General features: G+C 38.8%; 1 protein-coding gene across 1 annotated transcript in view; it reads right to left on the bottom strand.

Annotated features, from left to right (window-relative positions):
- The window catches only part of psda (pleckstrin and Sec7 domain containing a), a 31,103-nt gene extending 13,071 nt beyond the window's left edge, over nucleotides 1–18,032 (bottom strand). The window contains exons 1-10 of the mRNA XM_079842065.1: nucleotides 17,860–18,032; nucleotides 13,163–15,543; nucleotides 12,961–13,072; nucleotides 11,537–12,059; nucleotides 10,438–10,872; nucleotides 2,540–2,725; nucleotides 2,209–2,289; nucleotides 1,997–2,109; nucleotides 1,802–1,860; nucleotides 986–1,075 (exon numbers count right to left, since the gene is read on the bottom strand). Coding sequence (XP_079698191.1) covers nucleotides 986–1,075; nucleotides 1,802–1,860; nucleotides 1,997–2,109; nucleotides 2,209–2,289; nucleotides 2,540–2,725; nucleotides 10,438–10,872; nucleotides 11,537–12,059; nucleotides 12,961–13,072; nucleotides 13,163–15,394 — 3,831 coding nt within the window. The 5' untranslated portion in view covers nucleotides 15,395–15,543; nucleotides 17,860–18,032. The remainder of the gene's footprint in view (nucleotides 1–985; nucleotides 1,076–1,801; nucleotides 1,861–1,996; nucleotides 2,110–2,208; nucleotides 2,290–2,539; nucleotides 2,726–10,437; nucleotides 10,873–11,536; nucleotides 12,060–12,960; nucleotides 13,073–13,162; nucleotides 15,544–17,859) is intronic.
- Between the last annotated feature and the right edge of the window lie 644 nt (nucleotides 18,033–18,676).

Here is an 18,676-nt window from a genome sequence, read left to right as displayed (position 1 = left end):
AAAATGTGTCACTGCCATTGTTTTGTCTCAAGATACACACCAGTAATGTTTTTTTCTAAGGCACTTTATAAAAGCCACTTAAATGTCCTAATTAAACTAAGGCCTAATCCTGGCTAAGTCTAAACCCTGTCTGTGAAACCAGGCCTATACCTGTATGTTCTAGTGGAAGTCTTCATGGACATTTCTGGATATTCCAAATAAGAAATAATTGTATTTATTAAATTAGTTTATATCGGTTAAATTTAAAGACTTCAATTTAAGGATTTTTTTTTAATCAAAAGTGACAGTAAAGGCTTTTTCATTGATATTAAAATTTTTTTTTTTCAAATAAATCGAGTTCTTTTGAACTTTCTATTCATCACAGATTCCTGAAAAGCTTGTATTACGGTTTCTTCATAAATATTACGCAGCACAATTGTTTTCAGCTTTAATAATAATAAATTTTTCTTGAGCATTAGAATGATTTCTGAAGAATCATTTAACACTGACAACTTGAGTAACGGCTGAAAATTCAGCTTTGCCATCACAAAAATTAATTACATTTAAAAATACATTAAAATTAAATAGTAATAATATTCCACAATATTACTGTTTTGACTGTATTTTTGGTTAAAAAAAAAATTGCAGCCTTGGTGAGACTTCCTCCCAAATCTTACCAACCCTAAACTTTTGAACAGTAGTGTATGCAAATTAAAGCTACTGAAGAAACATTTAAAAATTACATAAATGAGCATTAATGAGTTCAAAAACTAAAATGCATCGTAATAAATAACAAGAGTGGGCCTTTACAATATTTCCAGAAGAGAGTAGCAGCACAAGAATGTGCATGTCTCAGAATATGTTAATTACACACAGAAATGTTTCATTAGCTGTGGTGCATATAAATATATTTTATGGCTTAACCACAATACGGACCTTTATGGAATAATTCATTATGCAATATGCAGTGTGTGAATGTGTGTGAATGCTTGAAACCCCTACAAACCTTTAGAAGGTCTTTTGAGAAGTTTTGGCCATCATTTAGTCCCTCCAAGTTACGAATGAACTGCATGCAGGACATCCTCTTCCCAATGTTCTGAATCAGAGAGAGACGAATGCAATATAAATTTACTGTCAGCTGATGCGCTGACCTATTTCACAGTTCCTGTGCACTCAACAACACTTAAAATACCAACTACGCAGTGGGCAGTAATCGTGTTAATATTTTGTGCAAAAAATGATTTTGCTTCCCCTGACAATCATTTTTACTACTACATTTATGGATGCATTTCTATTTTTATTCCTAAATGTAAAACTGGCACAGCTCAACAGCTCAAAGAATAAAATCCATCCTAAAAACAGAGTTGTTTTTATCCCAACCAGCTCCCTCCACAGAGACTTCAATCATGTACATGTAAAAAATAATAATAGTAATTTCACAATGAACATCTATTATAACTTCCAATTATTTAAGAGTCAGATTATATTTTTTGTTTTCCACAAAGTAGACATTTCAAAAATGTGACTGGGATTCGTTTAATGCATTTTTGTACTGTAGTAAAATCCAATAAAAAATCCACAATCTATTAATGTTTTGTAGTTTACTGTATATTACAATAATTATTTAATACAATAAGTGCAATTTTAATGGAATACATTTTAAAGAAATTCTATTTACAATCCGTTTAGATTCAGAAAAAGCATGTATCAATGTATATTTTCCAATCTTTTAAACGGGCCTTGATGGCTGAACACGGTTCAAAAAAAAATTCTGTTGCTTTTTCTTATTATTTGCTATGTTTATGGTACATCAGATACTCACATGACCATGCAGATCAGTGTTGAGCAGCATCAGGGCACAAGTCAATGTGTGAACACTATCTGAAACACACAGGCATAGATCTCCTATAAGCTTAGCAAGAGCAAGAGCACCCCATAGTGTTACTTTTATTGTAATGCACATCAGATGCACAACAAATGCGCATTCATTCACACGCACAATGCTTGTATGGCTTACCTTCATTTGGTATAGTGTTCGGGTTGCACTGGAGGTATCTTTTAGAGAAATGTGATAGTACTCGCTCCCTCTCTTGTGTCTCTCCCATTAGGGCAAACTCTCTCAAAAACACTCTAAGAAAAAGACAGCAGGAAAAACAGCATGACCCTGTATGACACGTGAAATGAGAGCAAATATTTACTTAACTAAACACGATGGAGCAGCAAGCTCACCTCAACGCCTGATCCACCATCATCCCCGAGAGGTTAAAATAACTTAGATACTCCTCGGCGACCATGCGACTGAAATCATTGCTACACAAGTCATGAAAAGACAAATGCATAAGAAAAGGGGTTTTTGGTTCTTATACTGGGGATCCAAAAATCAGAAAAAAATCCTACAACTTTTTTAATTGCAATCCCCACTGTGTATTTCTCCACATTTTCCCTAAAACGTGGTATTTTTCATTATCAAAGAGAACTTTGCTTTAAAAAAGCTCAAAAAACAGAGCAAGAGGAATGAACTAAAATAAACGTTTTTATTAATGATTGAAATCATTCTCACTTCTTGCTCAGATGACGTGCCACGTCTGACTTCTTAAATCCATCAAGATTGTACAAACGTTTGGCCAGCCGTTTTGCAGCTTGGAGGTCAACTTTGTTGCCATTGGCCAGAGTTTCAGTGCTGCCCATAGCCAATCGCTCGGCCACTTCTGGATCAGACTGAGACACTGGCCGTGATGGCCTCTCCCTGGAACCAAAGGGAAAATGATTGCATGTAAAATGTACATAAGGCATGTGAGACACATTTATTTAAACCAGGAGTTATAGCATTACACAAGGAAATGTAAAGTTTTATCTGTAAAAAGGCAACCCAGATATGATGTGTGAATGTATTTGGGCTTAAATATAAGCACACTGAACTACATATGAACACTGACTATTTGTCAAACCAGGCAAATCATGAGGTTAAATTTGTTTACTTGCCATCTCATATCTGAACCTGATATTCTTAGCACTAGCAATGTGATGTAAATAGATTCTATCTGATGTACCCATTATACAGACGTCAACTCAAACCACAACGTACAGAGAAACCAGCTTTTAATAACAAAAAAGCCTAATAACTTGTCATACCCGTGTACACACAAACATACTTCAGCTGGTATTCAGATGTGAATAATAAGAGGATAGAAAGAGTATAGAAAGAGATGGTAAAAAAGTACAACTTATATTTACTTTTTTGGCAAACTAATACCACAAAAGGTCTGATAAACCAAAACACTACTCTACCTCAGTGACCCAACTCTGCTTTTAAACGACCGCATTCCCAAGTCAGTTAGATGTATGAGCACCAAAAAGTTCATGCCACACACAAATCTCCCCTCTATCATCTGTCTTTGGTTTGTTCCGAAGATCTCCATTCCCAACCTCCTCCAACCGGATAGTTCACAAACAAGGCAGGGGAGGAGACTCAAAGAAAGGGCATGAGGGCTCTGTTTATTCTTGAAACAATGTATAGATAGAATCATGGTCGCGAAAACCAGGAAGAAAAACTTTCCTGTCACGGCTTCTAGGATGTGGGAAGAGCTTTTACAAAGGTGCTCAGTGAATAACAGACACACCTTTGATAAATCTTGCTGTATGCCAGACATCAGCTGATATATTTAGATATATTTATGTGTGAATGACAATAACAACACGCATATTATAACTTGTTTGGTGACAGCACGTGAGCAGGGAAAAATGCAACGTCTTAGTACACATGTACACACCCATCGACTATAACCGGTGAGGTGAATAGTACATACAGAGAGGTTCAGAAAACAATAAGCTCACCTGTGCTGAGGCTCTTCAACATTCCAGTGGTTTAAGAAAAGTGTATAACACGCCTCTTTTTTAAAGATTGGATGACAAGATTTACATACCAATGGTAAAAGGAAAAAGATCACATAATTTAAATGTTTGCATGACGCGACAGCTTAGATAATGATGTCAGTATCACAAAGGGAAAATGTTGTCATTACTTACTCACCCTCAAGTTGTTCCAAAACTGTATGCATTTATTTCTTCTGTTAAACACAAAGGAAGATATTTTAAAGAATGTTGGTAACCAGACAGTTGACAGCACCCATTGACTTCCATAGTAGGAAAAACTATGGAAGTCAATGGCTACCGTCAACTGTCTGGTTACCAACATTCTTTAAAATATCTTCCTTTGTGTTCAACAGAAGAAATAAACTCATACAGGTTTGGAGCAACTTTGAGGATGAGTAAATGATGACAACATTTTCTATTCCTTTACAAAGGATATGAATATTACATTCCATTGACAACAAGTTGCACTAGAATGTTTTTAGCTTTACTGTTAGTGAAAACTATAACAACAGCTTTCAGGGATTTTACTTTTTTAAAGGAATTTCAGAACTCAACTTTTGTTGCGCAATCTCAGTATTGTTATCGTGGGCACTTCAAAATACCGGGGACTAAGTCCTTATTACCAATTATTAAAATTTTTAGAATGCATTTTAGGAATATTTTTAGAGGTTAAGAGGTTAAAATATACAAACTCTGTGTGCGTGTGCTGCGTCAAAGAGTCGTGCACTCTGATGTAAACAACCCCAACGTGAGACACGCTGAATGAAAATGTTCGTACTGTCACTCTCTGACAGTAGATGGCGCTTATGAAACAGCATAACCCCGTGTACAAAGCAGTTTTCTGTTTCAAACAGACATTCAGATTTTTGTATTCACTATGGTGTTTATCACAGCACCAAATACTTACAGGTGCATTGTGTAAATTTTTGCGGCATCTAGTGGTGAGTTTGCGTACTGCAACCGCCCACCACTCACCCCTCCCTTTCAAAGCACATGAGAAGCTACGGTGGCCGACACAGGACAAAGATGTCGTCGTCTGAGACAGCAGAGAGTAGCTAGCGCTCTGTAGAGCAGTTTGTCCGTTTAGGGCTACTGTAGAAACATGGCGCCGCGAAATGGTGACTTTACTGTAAGGGGACCCGCGGTGTATGTAGATAGAAATGCCTGATTCTAAGGTAATAAAAACATAACGGTTCATTATGTTAGGTCTTTATACACCACTGAAAACATATTTATATACAGTATATTATATTGCATTTATGTCAATAGATCCTCATAAATTTTATACACTACACTTTTAAAGAATTAATAGGCTATTTATTTTCAAAATTAAACATTTTTACATTTTTATTTGGACTAAAACATGCCCTAGGCCCAGATATTGATTGAAAATGTTCTGATTCTTTATTAATGTTTGGTAACAGTTTACAATTATTTTCCATTCATTTACATTAGTTAATGTAGATATTGTTCATTGTTAGCTAATGTTAGGCCTAATGGCCTAACATTAACTAATGGGGCCTCACTGTACAATGTTCCCTGTTGTTCTTTTTTGCACTTTAATCTGTTAGAAACATGTTTACTTAAATGTTTTGTGTTTTATTGTATTTAATTAAGTTTTTGATTTAATTAAGTTATTAAACCTGTCAGGAGGACCACACTTTTTTGGTAACTTAATTCAATACAGTGATAAAAAGCTTCAGCAATAATCATTATATGAAATTATGGTGACAGTGTCAGTGTTTTTGTTTTTTCAATGCTCCGTCCATCGTATGATGATCCCAACAAAACAATCTTGACTGTTACCCCTTCAGGTGAAGGCGTTTTCTGGCAATTTACCGCAATTTAACGCCTAGTGAATATGTGTCCTAATTAACTTGCAAATTAACTTTTTTAGTTTAACAAAATATAAAAAATAATAATAAATACATACTTCGTGACCCCCCTGAACCTTAGCAGTCAGACCGCCCAAACTCCCATTTCATTCGAACCCTGGTTAAAACTACTATTCAATTGAGGTCATAATGGTCCTCATAAAAACCTTGAAGTGCAATGGTCCTCAGTAATAGCTATCCAGCAGAAAAGGTGAATGAGAGCACTGAACTTTTACTGTGACAAACTGTGGGTTGCCTCAGGTATTCACCACAAACTACTTAGCAAGTGAAATTAGCTACCTGGAAGTCACTCCCTTAAATTTACATGCTATAATCAAAGAACTTGTGACAATGTACATGTGAAAATGAGGAAAACTTTCAGCTTGCTTGTTGGTCACCCTGAATTGAAGTCAATTCAAACATTCATGACTAGCCTGGTCCAATCAGACTCTCGTACATTTCATTTGTACAGAGAGTCTGGCCACTCTCCATTGACAGGCGTTAACTTCCTTGAAGGCGGGTACTCTGTTGAAGTTTAAAACTATTGGATCTGCCCAGAGCCACTCTGGATCTGCCATAACCAATCGCTAACGTTTGGTCGTGACGTATGTCATCTCAAACTAGCGCAAGACATCAATATCATCGTTCTCAGCCACTCCCTCTGTTCACTGATTGGACCGATTAAAATTTGACCCGGAGAAAACCAGAGAATATACCGCAATCCCAGACGGAGTACTGAAGGAAAATGAAAATTGAGCGGAAGTGCGTAGGAGGCCGGAGCCAGGCTAATTCATGACCACAGTTTATTTACAATTTTTATGATGAATATGTTAGACAAGATTTATATATATATATATATATATATATATATATATATATATATATATATATATATATATATATATATATATATATATATATATATATATATATATATATATATATATGTTAAAAGTGTATAAAAGTGTTATATATTAAGTGTTAAATCTTATATATTTAAGTGTTACACACTCACCTAAAGGATTATTAGAAAAACCTGTTCAATTTCTCATTAATGCAGTTTTCTAATCAACCAATCACATGGCAGTTGCTTCAATGCATTTAGGGGTGTGGTCCTGGTCAAGACAATCTCCTGAACTCCAAACTGGGAAAGAAAGGTGATTTAAGCAATTTTGAGCGTGGCATGGTTGTTGGTGCCAGACGGGCCGGTCTGAGTATTTCACAATCTGCTCAATTACTGGGATTTTCACGCACAACCATTTCTAGGGTTTACAAAGAATGGTGTGAAAAGGGAAAAACATCCAGTATGCGGCAGTCCTGACTCCTGTGGGCGAAAATGCCTTGTTGATGCTAGAGGTCAGAGGAGAATGGGCCGACTGATTCAAGCTGATAGAAGAGCAACTTTGACTGAAATAACCACTCGTTACAACCAAGGTATGCAGCAAAGCATTTGTGAAGCCACAACACGCACAACCGTGAGGCGGATGGGCTACAACAGCAGAAGACCCCACTGGGTACCACTCATCTCCACTACAAATAGGAAAAAGAGGCCACAATTTGCACAAGCTCACCAAAATTGGACAGTTGAAGACTGGAAAAATGTTGCCTGGTCTGATGAGTCTCAATTTCTGTTGAGACATTCAGATGGTAGAGTCAGAATTTGGCGTAAACAGAATGAGAACATGGATCCATCATGCCTTGTTACCACTGTGCAGGCTGGTGGTGGTGGTGTAATGGTGTGGGGGATGTTTTTTTGGCACACTTTAGGCCCCTTAGTGCCAATTGGGCATCGTTTAAATGCCACGGCCTACCTAAGCATTGTTTCTGACCATGTCCATCCCTTTATGACCACCATGTACCCATCCTCTGATGGCTACTTCCAGCAGAATAATGCACCATGTCACAAAGCTTGAATCATTTCAAATTGGTTTCTTGAACATGACAATGAGTTCACTGTACTAAAATGGCCCCCACAGTCACCAGATCTCAACCCAATAGAGCATCTTTGGGATGTGGTGGACGGGAGCTTCGTGCCCTGGATGTGCATCCCACAAATCTCCATCAACTGCAAGATGCTATCCTATCAATATGGGCCAACATTTCTAAAGAATGCTTTCAGCACCTTGTTGAATCAATGCCACGTAGAATAAAGGCAGTTCTGAAGGCGAAAGGGCGAAGGCGAATAATCCTTTAGGTGAGTATATATATATATATATATATATATATATATATATATATATATATATATATATATATATATATATATATATATATATATATATATATATATATATATATATATATATATATATATATATATATATATATATATATATATATATATATATATATAGACAACATTTTAACAAAGTACTAGAATAGCTAAGAGTAAAATACAAAAAAGAATAAAAAAAACTATGTAGATATGTTAAAATAAACTAATAAAAAAAGCTAAATTACTAAAACTTGAAGTTTAAACAGTTTAACTCAATCATACTAAAATAATACTGATACAGACCAGAAGTTTTTCTACTCACCTGTATATGGCAGGGTGGGGGGCATATATGTAATTATCCTCCAAGGCCCCACCTCCCCAGCAGAGCACATAATGAGCCATCACACGAGGCCTGCCCCTTCACATCTCACAAAGCCAGATGACATAAGCTTGCTTATAAACGCAGCATCCAGCCTTCCACATTTTTTCTACCCTTCCCTAAACCTCCCGCTGTCCAGAAGCCCGAGGAGGCTTGTGTGTCCCTCTGCGTCTGCGAGTCCCTTGAACTGTCATTAAAGTCTTTCAGTTGTCGCGTTGCTGATTCTTTTATCTTACTCCAAACTTTTACATGTGCTTTTCGTGCCCATAGCGTAGTCAATGGCTTGATTCAACTGATTATCTGTCTTATTTTCTCTGATTCTTTCTCTCCCAACAGCCTGTTCCCTACTTACGCTTGCCTGGTTGCGTGTGTTTGTGGATGTGTATGTGTGTTTCTCTACTCTTGTCAGCTGATCTATTTTTCGCTGGTGGATATGGTCTGTATTTCCTTTCACAACGGTTTACTCCCCCCTTTCCCCTTTCTCCAACCCTCTCTTCCTCTCTTTGTCTTGCCTTGTTACTTTGTGCCTCCATTAGTCTTTGTTGATCTCCATTTCAACATGGTGCTTTACACATAGTCGGTCAAATTAAAAACAATGTACATTTATATCCATCTATAAGAAAATATAAAGGTCAGAATGATGTGTTTGAATAACGGTTTGCGTTTCTTCAGTATGAATGGCTGTTTAAATGAAATATTACACAGAGGTGAAAAATACAGCCCTGGTGAAACAGTAACAGATTCTTGCTCTCTCTATTTAAAACCCTGAAATCACAAGACAAGTTAATCTTCTCTTACCATGGAGACCGAGTGAACCTGGCAAATATCCAAGTCTATCTGGCCCCATGGCAGGGGAAGGAATGTAGTGGATGAGCCAGGTATCAAAGCAGATAGTGTCGGCTTTCAGGCCCTCTTAAAAACCACACTAAAACTCAGTTCAAACATCCAAACAATAGTATTTATTGTAGGGGACTATTTATATGATGTAATTGTTTTAAAAAAAATTATTGTAAAACAAGTAATAGTGTTTTGCAAGTGTGGACAGAGCTGCACTCCGATTTATTTTGACAGCGGACAGGAAGGAGTAGTTAGGGATTATAGGCCTAAACACAAATCTCACCCTGAGATTGTGGGTCAGTCACAGCCCCGGAAGGATTTTATGCAGCAATTTCCAAGGAGAACTTGTTTAGTTAGGAACTTTCTCCTTATATGACTGCTTGCTAAATGCAACTGATCAAAAACTATTTCTCTGAGGATGATTTGAAGCTAGCCCTGCATTTTAAAAGACAGGAAAGAGCATGATCCTGAATAAAATAGTTCACACTAAATTCATCAATGGCATCAGTGAGAGGAATGCATCTGAAACTCTTACCTACACAGAACAGATCATCCACAAAATCAACTGAGCTAGTAAAACACTACCTTTTATACACATTTAACACGATCACATAGCTCGGCACTGCCCTCTAGTGGCAAATAATCAGCTGTAGATTCCTTTTGTAAACTAAACCCTAAATTATTAAGCCCATTAAAGTCACCATGAAATCAAAATGGACCATTCCTATTTTTTTATGGAACATTTCACTATTATAAACAATTTATCCATGCACATAATTTTGAGAGACAACCTGTCACTCACACAAGATCACAGCAGTAGCAAACCACAAAGACCCAATCAATTCCCAATGAACACAATCAAGTCCCACCCTATATTTCCCACCCAAACGTTTCAGCTGGATATACAGTACGTCACAATAGGGAAGAACAGACTGACTGATTGACTTGAAAGCCATTTCAACTGGTTAATAAAATAGTTAAAATGAACAAATTACATAGAGGTGTGAGTACCATCTGTCATCAAAACACCTGCAGAATGCCGAGTAACTACGAGTTGACACTATGCTAAGGATAGGAATGAGTTTGACTTTGTATGCGTGTATGCACTGCCAGCTGTTTCTCTTCTAATGTGTATAATTACTTATTATTCCTGCTAGTGTTTATTTTACCGACGGGGTCGGGGGTGTTTACATTACAGTAACATATCTGTTGACATGCAGTGATGGGATATTTATCATAATTCTCATTAGAAAAAATTAAAACACCAGACTGCAACTAACCTTATGGCAGCGTCTGTGTCAGAATCCGGCCCTGGGGCTTGATCAGAGCAGGATCCACTGCAGAACGGACTCTCTTCTTCAGTGACACCGCTCTGGGAAGCGGCATACTCTATAGGATTAGACCCAGCAGGTGGGTCGGGGCACGTTAGTGGAGCAAAGCTCAGTTCGATGATCTGCTTGGCACTTTCGCAAATCTGACTCTGGATCTCAGGAGTGAGAGTCGGAAAATCAAAAGTGAAGACTGGTGGGCCACTAGGAGTAATGTCTTCACTATCCAGGCTGCTATAAGAGGTGCCCTTGGCACGGTGTGACTCCATAATGCTCTCAAAGTGTCTGCTGAAAGAGTCCAAGCCATCTGCTGAGATCCGGCAGGGGCTGGTCACAGATATGGGAGATTTCAAAGTTGTGTGGCTGTCAGGCTGGCAATCTGGGGGACTGTAACAAGTCATAAGGAACATAAGGAACATAAGGAACATAAGTCATAGATGCCTTTGAGTGGTTTGTCTGCATCATTTAAAATGAATTTAAAATGTTTGATTTGCAAATATGATGACACCCTTCCTAAAATGTAAATTGCAATTATACATTTTCACATATAAAAACCCAGTTAATTGTGCAAAAAAAAAAAAAGTAAATTATTATCTAAAAAAAAAATTTAGTAAGTTGACAATGCATTTTTTTTCTACCCACCATTAAAATACATAACAGAAACTACTAAAAATATGGGTGTCAACAAGATAAGATAAGATCACTGTTTTTAATCTCATAATTAGACAAGCAAATGTAAACTTATTTTATACTATAAATGTATTTATTTATGTATACATTTTTATACAACTTTTCTCAACACTTCTCCTCAGACCTCTTAGCACTCCATTACAGTCTCCCTTCTTATTCTAATTTACCCCAAAGTCTTCAAAATGGAGCCAAGCATCAAGAGACAGGCATACAAAATAAAAACCTTAAACTAATCATCTGAAAAGGTTTGAAATCTAGCCATTTTGATGTTCTTTTGGTCAAATGAAATTCCAGTTTGGATGGTTGATATGTGTGTGAATTCACATATGCATAGGTGCTGTAGTATCTATTCCACACTCACCCTCTCAGTAGTCGACTAAACACTTCATCTCCCTCAGGTGTGGCATTTTGCCTCTTTTTGTCGCCTTGCATCCTCACACTGGCCCAGCTCACCACCTCTTCATCTTGCAGCTCCTCCTCACCATCTGTGTGTGGGCACAGCATTCCTTCCAGGGGGCTGCTGCTGTTAGTGCCTGAGGTACCCAGCACACTGCGGTTACTGCCAAAAGCAGAGTCCACTTCCTCCTGTTCTGCTAGCATCACCTCATCAAGGTCTGTTTCCCTGTAACAGCGCAGGGGCACCGCATCTATGTCTGTCTCTGAATATTTGACAGTACGTTTGATGATGCAGGTCTTATTGGATGACCCCACTGTGGAAAGATGGTTGATCATCTCCACTTCGACTTGCTGTACATCATGGCATGAGGATTTTGAAGATTTACAGTGTCTTGTGTATGTTGTTACAGGCCTTAGGGGGGTGGACAAAGGTGGAATGGGTGTGGGAGACTCACTGGAACAGCCACTGGAGGGTGCAGTGGAGGAGCCTGAAATTTTTGTGAACAACAAAAAACAAAAGGATTAATGATGACACTCATGGTTTCAATTTTAAAAAACACAAGGTTAGTCAAGACATCCCTATATAATTTTGTATAAATGATCACAACAAAGTCTATCTAAACAGACAAAATGCATACAAAACACAATTATATTTAGCATTTCTAATTTACAGTTTCAGTAAATGGTTTTAGCCACATTTTAAATATTTGTGCAAAAGCTTTTATCCGAATGAAATTACAAAAATAAAAAATAATAATTCTATGTCCTTAGGTCCTATAGCTCAACTGGCAGAGTATGGCACTGTCAATGCCAAGGTCATACGTTCGATTCCCCGGAAATTTGTCTACCGATAAAAAGTATAGCTCAAAGTTGTTTTAGATAAAAGTATCTGCAAACTGTATAAATGTCAAGGCGAAAGAAAGGAACAACCACATAAAATAATTCAAGTGACTCATTCTCCCCTACCTCTCTCTTTGACATCAGTGAACTGAAAACACCTACACACAGTAAAGAATTCAGAACTAATTAAATCTAAAAACCCATCTGAAGGCCATTGGAATTATAGAGAAAGTGAAGAAAGTGAAACAACATAAAAACACAGAAAAAAAATTCTAGCAAAGAATGTAACATTAATCCATTGAAAAAACATGACATCAAAGACAAACACCTTGAGAAGTGATGAGGAAAAAGAAAAAGAAAAAAAAGACGAGTTTTACAGAGAAAGCTGATGTCATCCTATGGAGGATGACGCTTGTTACATAATTGGATTAAGCATTCGTTGAGGCAAACAGCTTGTTTACAAGGAAAGGCAAAAAAAATAAAGATGGGTGACATTTCAGAGAACTGACTCCTGGAAGTCTGAGTTGAGCCCTTCTAAGAAATTCTCACCTTTTTTTACACGTTGGTCTTCGGAGTGGGACCCAAACAAGAACTCCCATTTGGCACGAGCCATCTTCTGAGAGTGCAAGGAAGGCCTCAGCAAAAATGGTCCACTTTCAGACTACAACACACAATTGAATTATCTGACAAACAGCATACAACGAATCAGAGCATTAGATTCATCTAAAGATCTGTACCTAGATGGAATCACCTGTATGCCTGTGTTCCCAGAGTCAGAACTCTTCTGGCTGGTTCTGCTAGATGTCTCAGAGGATAGGCAGTCTTTCTCATGTAGAGTGCTATCTATAAGGCTGCCTGTGACTCCACTGGAGCTCTGTGATGCTGTACCACTCCACTCTTTTTTAGCCCGAGTGTCACTTTTCATCTCATTCCGCTGCATTGAGGCCCTACAATGGTTCTCTTGAGATCTCGGTGTAGCTGGACTATTCCTCTTATGATTGTTCACCTCCCTCAAGCTTTCCTTTTCTCTGGCTAAGCACTCTTCTATCTCATTCTTTTGGTGAAAGGTCCAACTTGCTGAAGTCTCTGGGTTAGGCCTTGTGAATGGTCTCCTGCTACTATCTGGACTCTCTTTGTGACCTTTGAGACTCTCATACTTCCAAAATTCATAATTAGGTGTATGATTGTTTCTTGTGTACTGGGAAGGCAGGTGCCGGTGCAAAGTCGGGCTGTCCTTTCCCTGCAACTCTGTTCTCTCTATCCGTGGGTCTCGTATGGGAGAGGTTGATAATACATCTGATCGGTTCAACCTTGCTGGAGCTGCAGGAGATGTACTTCCAATGTGGGACAAACGAGGGTTTGTTTGAACAGAATGGTGATCAGTCTCGACAGACTCGTGTTTCCAATTGTGCTCCTGAACAGGATGTTTGCAATTAGAGTGGGTTTTTGATCCAGAGCCTTGGAAGCTAGCATAGAGTTGAGACTCTCTTGAATGCCCCAAACAGGGACTGTCAGACCTCACTGTATCTGTCGACGATGGGGCTGGGGATGGAGACCTCCTGGCTTCCATAAATATGGAGAGTTTGGTGGCTTCCTCCGCTAGTTGACGAGCCATTTCGGGACTTGTGGCTGGGGATACACTCCCCCTTCCACTCAGTTGGTTAGCTCCTTCTTCTACCTTATTTTTGGAGTTGGCCAGGTTGAAATTAACTCTGTGGGCTTGCCGTGGACTATCACTCATGGAATGATTGATTCGTTGATTGCTAGATGGTTGAGTTACAATCATAGCTGGTAGTTCATGTTGAATGGCTGTAGGCTTACAGGATGGTAAATTCGGACAATACCTGTACCCTTGTGCTCTTTGGTTTGAGACCTCCTGAGTGTTGACAGTTGAGTGTGACATGGTAAAGTAAGCTTGCTTAGCATGGTTAGATAGTTGGTCTGTAGCAGGGCTCCTAGGAAGTCTATACAATGAACTATTCCGCTCATGGTCCATGATTGTTGCTTTAGTGGGCAGGGTCTTAGAACTACGTGGTATAACCGGTGACCCAGACCAAGACCGACAGCGACGTTGTTCTCCTCTCCTGACATCATGACCTCTATCAGGGCAGTTGCCTGCCAGTTTTTGCCTTAGTTGTGGGGAACCAAATTCCTCCAATGCCCGATGGGTGGCTTCTCTTGCAATAGAGTCTAGAGTTGCCCGCCTAAAGCTGGCGGTGCTCATATGCGAGTTCCCCAAACCTTGACTAAGCTGTTTTGAGCTACAGTTGTTAATGGATTCCAAGCTGTTCTCCAACCACACTGGGTCACTAAGTCTTTTCCTGAGGTGAAGAGGAGTAGCTCGATTCTCCATTGTTCTGTTAAAGGGATTCTGAGGCTCGCTTTGGTACAAAGAACTATACTGACCCTCTACAGATTTAATTTTAGCTTTTTCAATGTAACTGAAAGTGGCAACAGATCGCCTCCCTTCATCTCCTCCCTTCATCTTAGTTTGGCTGCATGCCTTACGAGTTCCACTCGGAGTAGAAGGGGCAGTAAACCATCCTGAGAAGTGAGGTTCCTTTCCAAAGAAGGGGTCACGTTCAGAAGGAGCACACACCAAGTGACATGTATTTCCAGTGGGTCCTGCTTGAAAAGCAGATAGTAACTGGTTTATTTCATCATAAGGTAGACTCTTTTGGTGTTGGGTGGCCGGTTGTTCTGAGTCATGTCCTGGATGTAGCTGAAAACTTACTGATTGTCTAGATGTGGATTTACTGGAGACCAGGCTCTGAGTGCTGCTTCCACCTTTATGCAGGACTCCACGTGGAGATGTCCGGCCATGTGGGGCATTAGGGCCACTATACTGAGACTGTTGAAGGATGTCTGGTGCTGTCAACATGAGGGAGCCTGTTTTCTCCACATCTCCTAGTTCTTTTTCCTCTTCATCAGCAACAGACCTTACCTCTACATAGAGGTGGAGAATTTTACCCGATTGAGACATGACTGACTAAAAGCAGCCTGCAGATAGCACAACACCTGTTCTCTGTAATTGATTAAACAACACTGGTCATCTTGTTTGCTCTGAACGTTTGTTGGCGTTCACATCTGAGAGAGAGTTTGGATGGACTCCAATATCATCCTCAAAATCACCTATAAGAAGAAAAAAAAGAAGAGAATTTCAACTCTAAGGGTGTGCTAAAATCTGTTGGAACAAGTTCCTCCTTCCCTAAGGAATACACATACTTTATTTTAAATAATACAAATAACATATTACACATTAAATAAATAATTGGATAATTTCTGATATAGTATTTTTATGTGACATTTATACATTGACCCACATATTCGCTATAGTCTACGCTACGGTATATTGAACTCTCATTTGAAGTGACATCTATTAAAAAGGAAAAATAGTATTGCACAAATTTCTCTAAAGTAAATATCTTGTGTAAAGAGACTTGTGAACTAACCACCTTGACTCCTCTTGCTATACTGTCCTAATGGCAAGATGATCTAAATGTGTAACATGCTAATTAAAGAATGTAAAGCAAACTCCAGATACGCAAGCACCTTGGTATTGCTGCTGGCAGGCTCTGTGCCTCACTCCCTCTTCATATTACATGCATAGGTGACTAAAATTTGCTGTAGCTCTCTCAGAAGTATAGTAAGGTATAATATGAATACCTACTTGCCTTGAAGGAATTAATGAATGAATCTTTCCTTAGATGTAATAAGATGATACTAACACGCAAACAAATCAATTCAACTAGCATAGTCTTTCTGGTGACTCTGACCAAAGAATCCATGCTGGTTAGGCTAGCTGGTAGCTAGGCTAGCTAGCTGCATTCAAAACATAACATATCCTGGTGACCATACAGAACTATATAGATTTTTCTCCTGTAATGCATTCAGAAAAGCCTTAACATCTGCATTATACTGCAATCACCTTTACTAAACAATGAAGTCAGTTCACGTTAAATGAAATCCAGTTAACCTACTGCATACAGCTCAGAGAAGAGATGAGGCTGATCATTACAAACTGCCCTAGAGGATTCACTCTCTTTGATGCACATAAGCTATTCTAACCTCTCACATGCAAGTCTGCCACAGCTGCTTGTGTTCTGTCAGCTCTAGTGAGAGTGGGGAAGTGTGGCTGCTATTGGACATGTGCCAGGTGTTGCGCTCAATTGATTGAGTCGCATGCACCCGGCATCATGACCACCACTGCAGTTATGGGGGAGGAGGCAGGGAAGGATAGTGCATAGTTTTTCTTAAAGACCACACATGTATGGGAGCTATTTAGCTCTCGCTCTCTCTATCCCTACATTCACACACACACACACACACACACACACACACACACACACACACACACACACACACACACACACACACACACACACACACACACACACACACACACACACACACACACACACACACACACACACACACACACACACACACACACACACACACACACACACACACACACACACACACACACACACTATGCAAATGCTTCCTTTGTATTTGTAAAAGGTTATTCATTACATTTACAAACCCAACACTAATAATGCCATTGTAGTTAAACTACACAGGTAGGGAGACTAATACTTGAAATAACTCATATTGTAATTGCAGTCAGTCTGAATGGCTGAAGCATTTGGATGTGAATAGAAGATTTTCACATTCAAAGCCCATTTTTTGTAGTCTTCCTGCAGTCCCTCAGCTGAAATGTATTGACTGTCTGCTGCTTGCCTAGTAACTTAATCCGTTTTACATGTTCCAAGGTAACCTGTAACAACTTGAAATTGATCCCCTTTTAATTAACTCTTTGGATCAAATTCCTTGACTGAAAGAACATGCCACATTCATGACAATATACTGTCAGATGTCTGTCTGTGATAAATTAGCCAGAATTAACTAGAAATATTTGCAGACGTAGCAAGAATACGATTTTGTTTATATCGCTACTTTAATACATATCTTTAAAACAAAAAGTGGTTTCTTTGTATTTTCATAACAGGTACTAATAAGTTTCTAATTTGCTTCTGCAAATACTGCAAAATTAAATTTACAATTTTATGTAAATTATGGAAGAAAAAACAAACACTTTTAAAAAAGTGTTTAAAAGTCCCAAATATTACAAAGAGGTAGATGGTGGAGTTAAGATCTAAAAAAATATTGTGAAGCACTGATCTAACATGCCCATTAACTATTTTGACATTGGTGTACTATTTTATTTCTGTAATCACTGAAAATACCAAAATTAGCTGAAGGAAAGTTATTCAAATAGATATTTTTTATATATCTACATTCTGTTACGCAGGCAGGCCATTTAGACCTACTTTTTCTGTGCTGTAGCTAATAGGATTCCCCCAACCCCTCCTCCTATCCTCACTCCTGTAGCTGTTACATGAACAGGCACATAGAAACCAATTACAGTCAAACCCCTCCCTTTACCTGTTAACTCCCCTCTCAACAGCTCCGTCCCATCCACTACACAGCAGCAGTGGGAACCCAGAAAATTCCCTCCTTCAGAGTCTTCAGAAAAACTGGCTATTCATGTGTTTGTGCCTCCCTCTCTTCTCCACAGAAAACAAAAACAGCTCTCTGCGCCTTAATGGCTCACGCATACTGGATTTACGCCACCCACACGACTTAGTGCGTCTTCTCCAACGTCCCTGCCCCCCCCACACTGAAAACCTGTCTTAGCCCCAACAGGACTTCCTGCACTCACTCTGTCACTCATATTCTTAAGACCCACCTCATTCTAGAAATGAGCCAATCAGGTGAGCCAGCTCTCTGTCTGTTCTGTGACAGGTGGCTAAAGGTTCAGCTCACTCTGTGGAGGGGGCCTAGCCAGAGGGAAAGCCCCTTGTAAATAGACTTATACAGTAACAGGGGTTGTGAAAAGGCCGCTGGGATTACAACCAGTGATCTGAACAAAAACAATCCGTTCAGCAGACAGACATACTGTCACAGTGTAAAAAAACTCTCTAATTTTTAAACTATTAATACAATTATACTTTAAAGTGAAAAGTAAATGACTGTCATGCGGCAGAATCATATTGATTAGCTGTGCGTGCATTAGCGTAAACTCTTAGCTACTTACAGATTATCTGTAATAGTGTCAACAGCACTATGTCTAGCTTCTGTTCCCAGCATGCATTGTGGCATGAATATATTTGTTATTTAACTTTTTCATTTTATTGTTACTATATTATTGCTGTATTTGCTGGCTTATTTTGCTGTTGTTTGAGATTTTGCTACAGTTTAC

This window comes from Gobio gobio (genome assembly GCF_949357685.1).
Source record: "Gobio gobio genome assembly, chromosome: 18".
NCBI classification, from domain to species: Eukaryota; Metazoa; Chordata; class Actinopteri; order Cypriniformes; family Gobionidae; genus Gobio; species Gobio gobio.
This window is presented reverse-complemented; position numbering and strand designations above follow the sequence as displayed.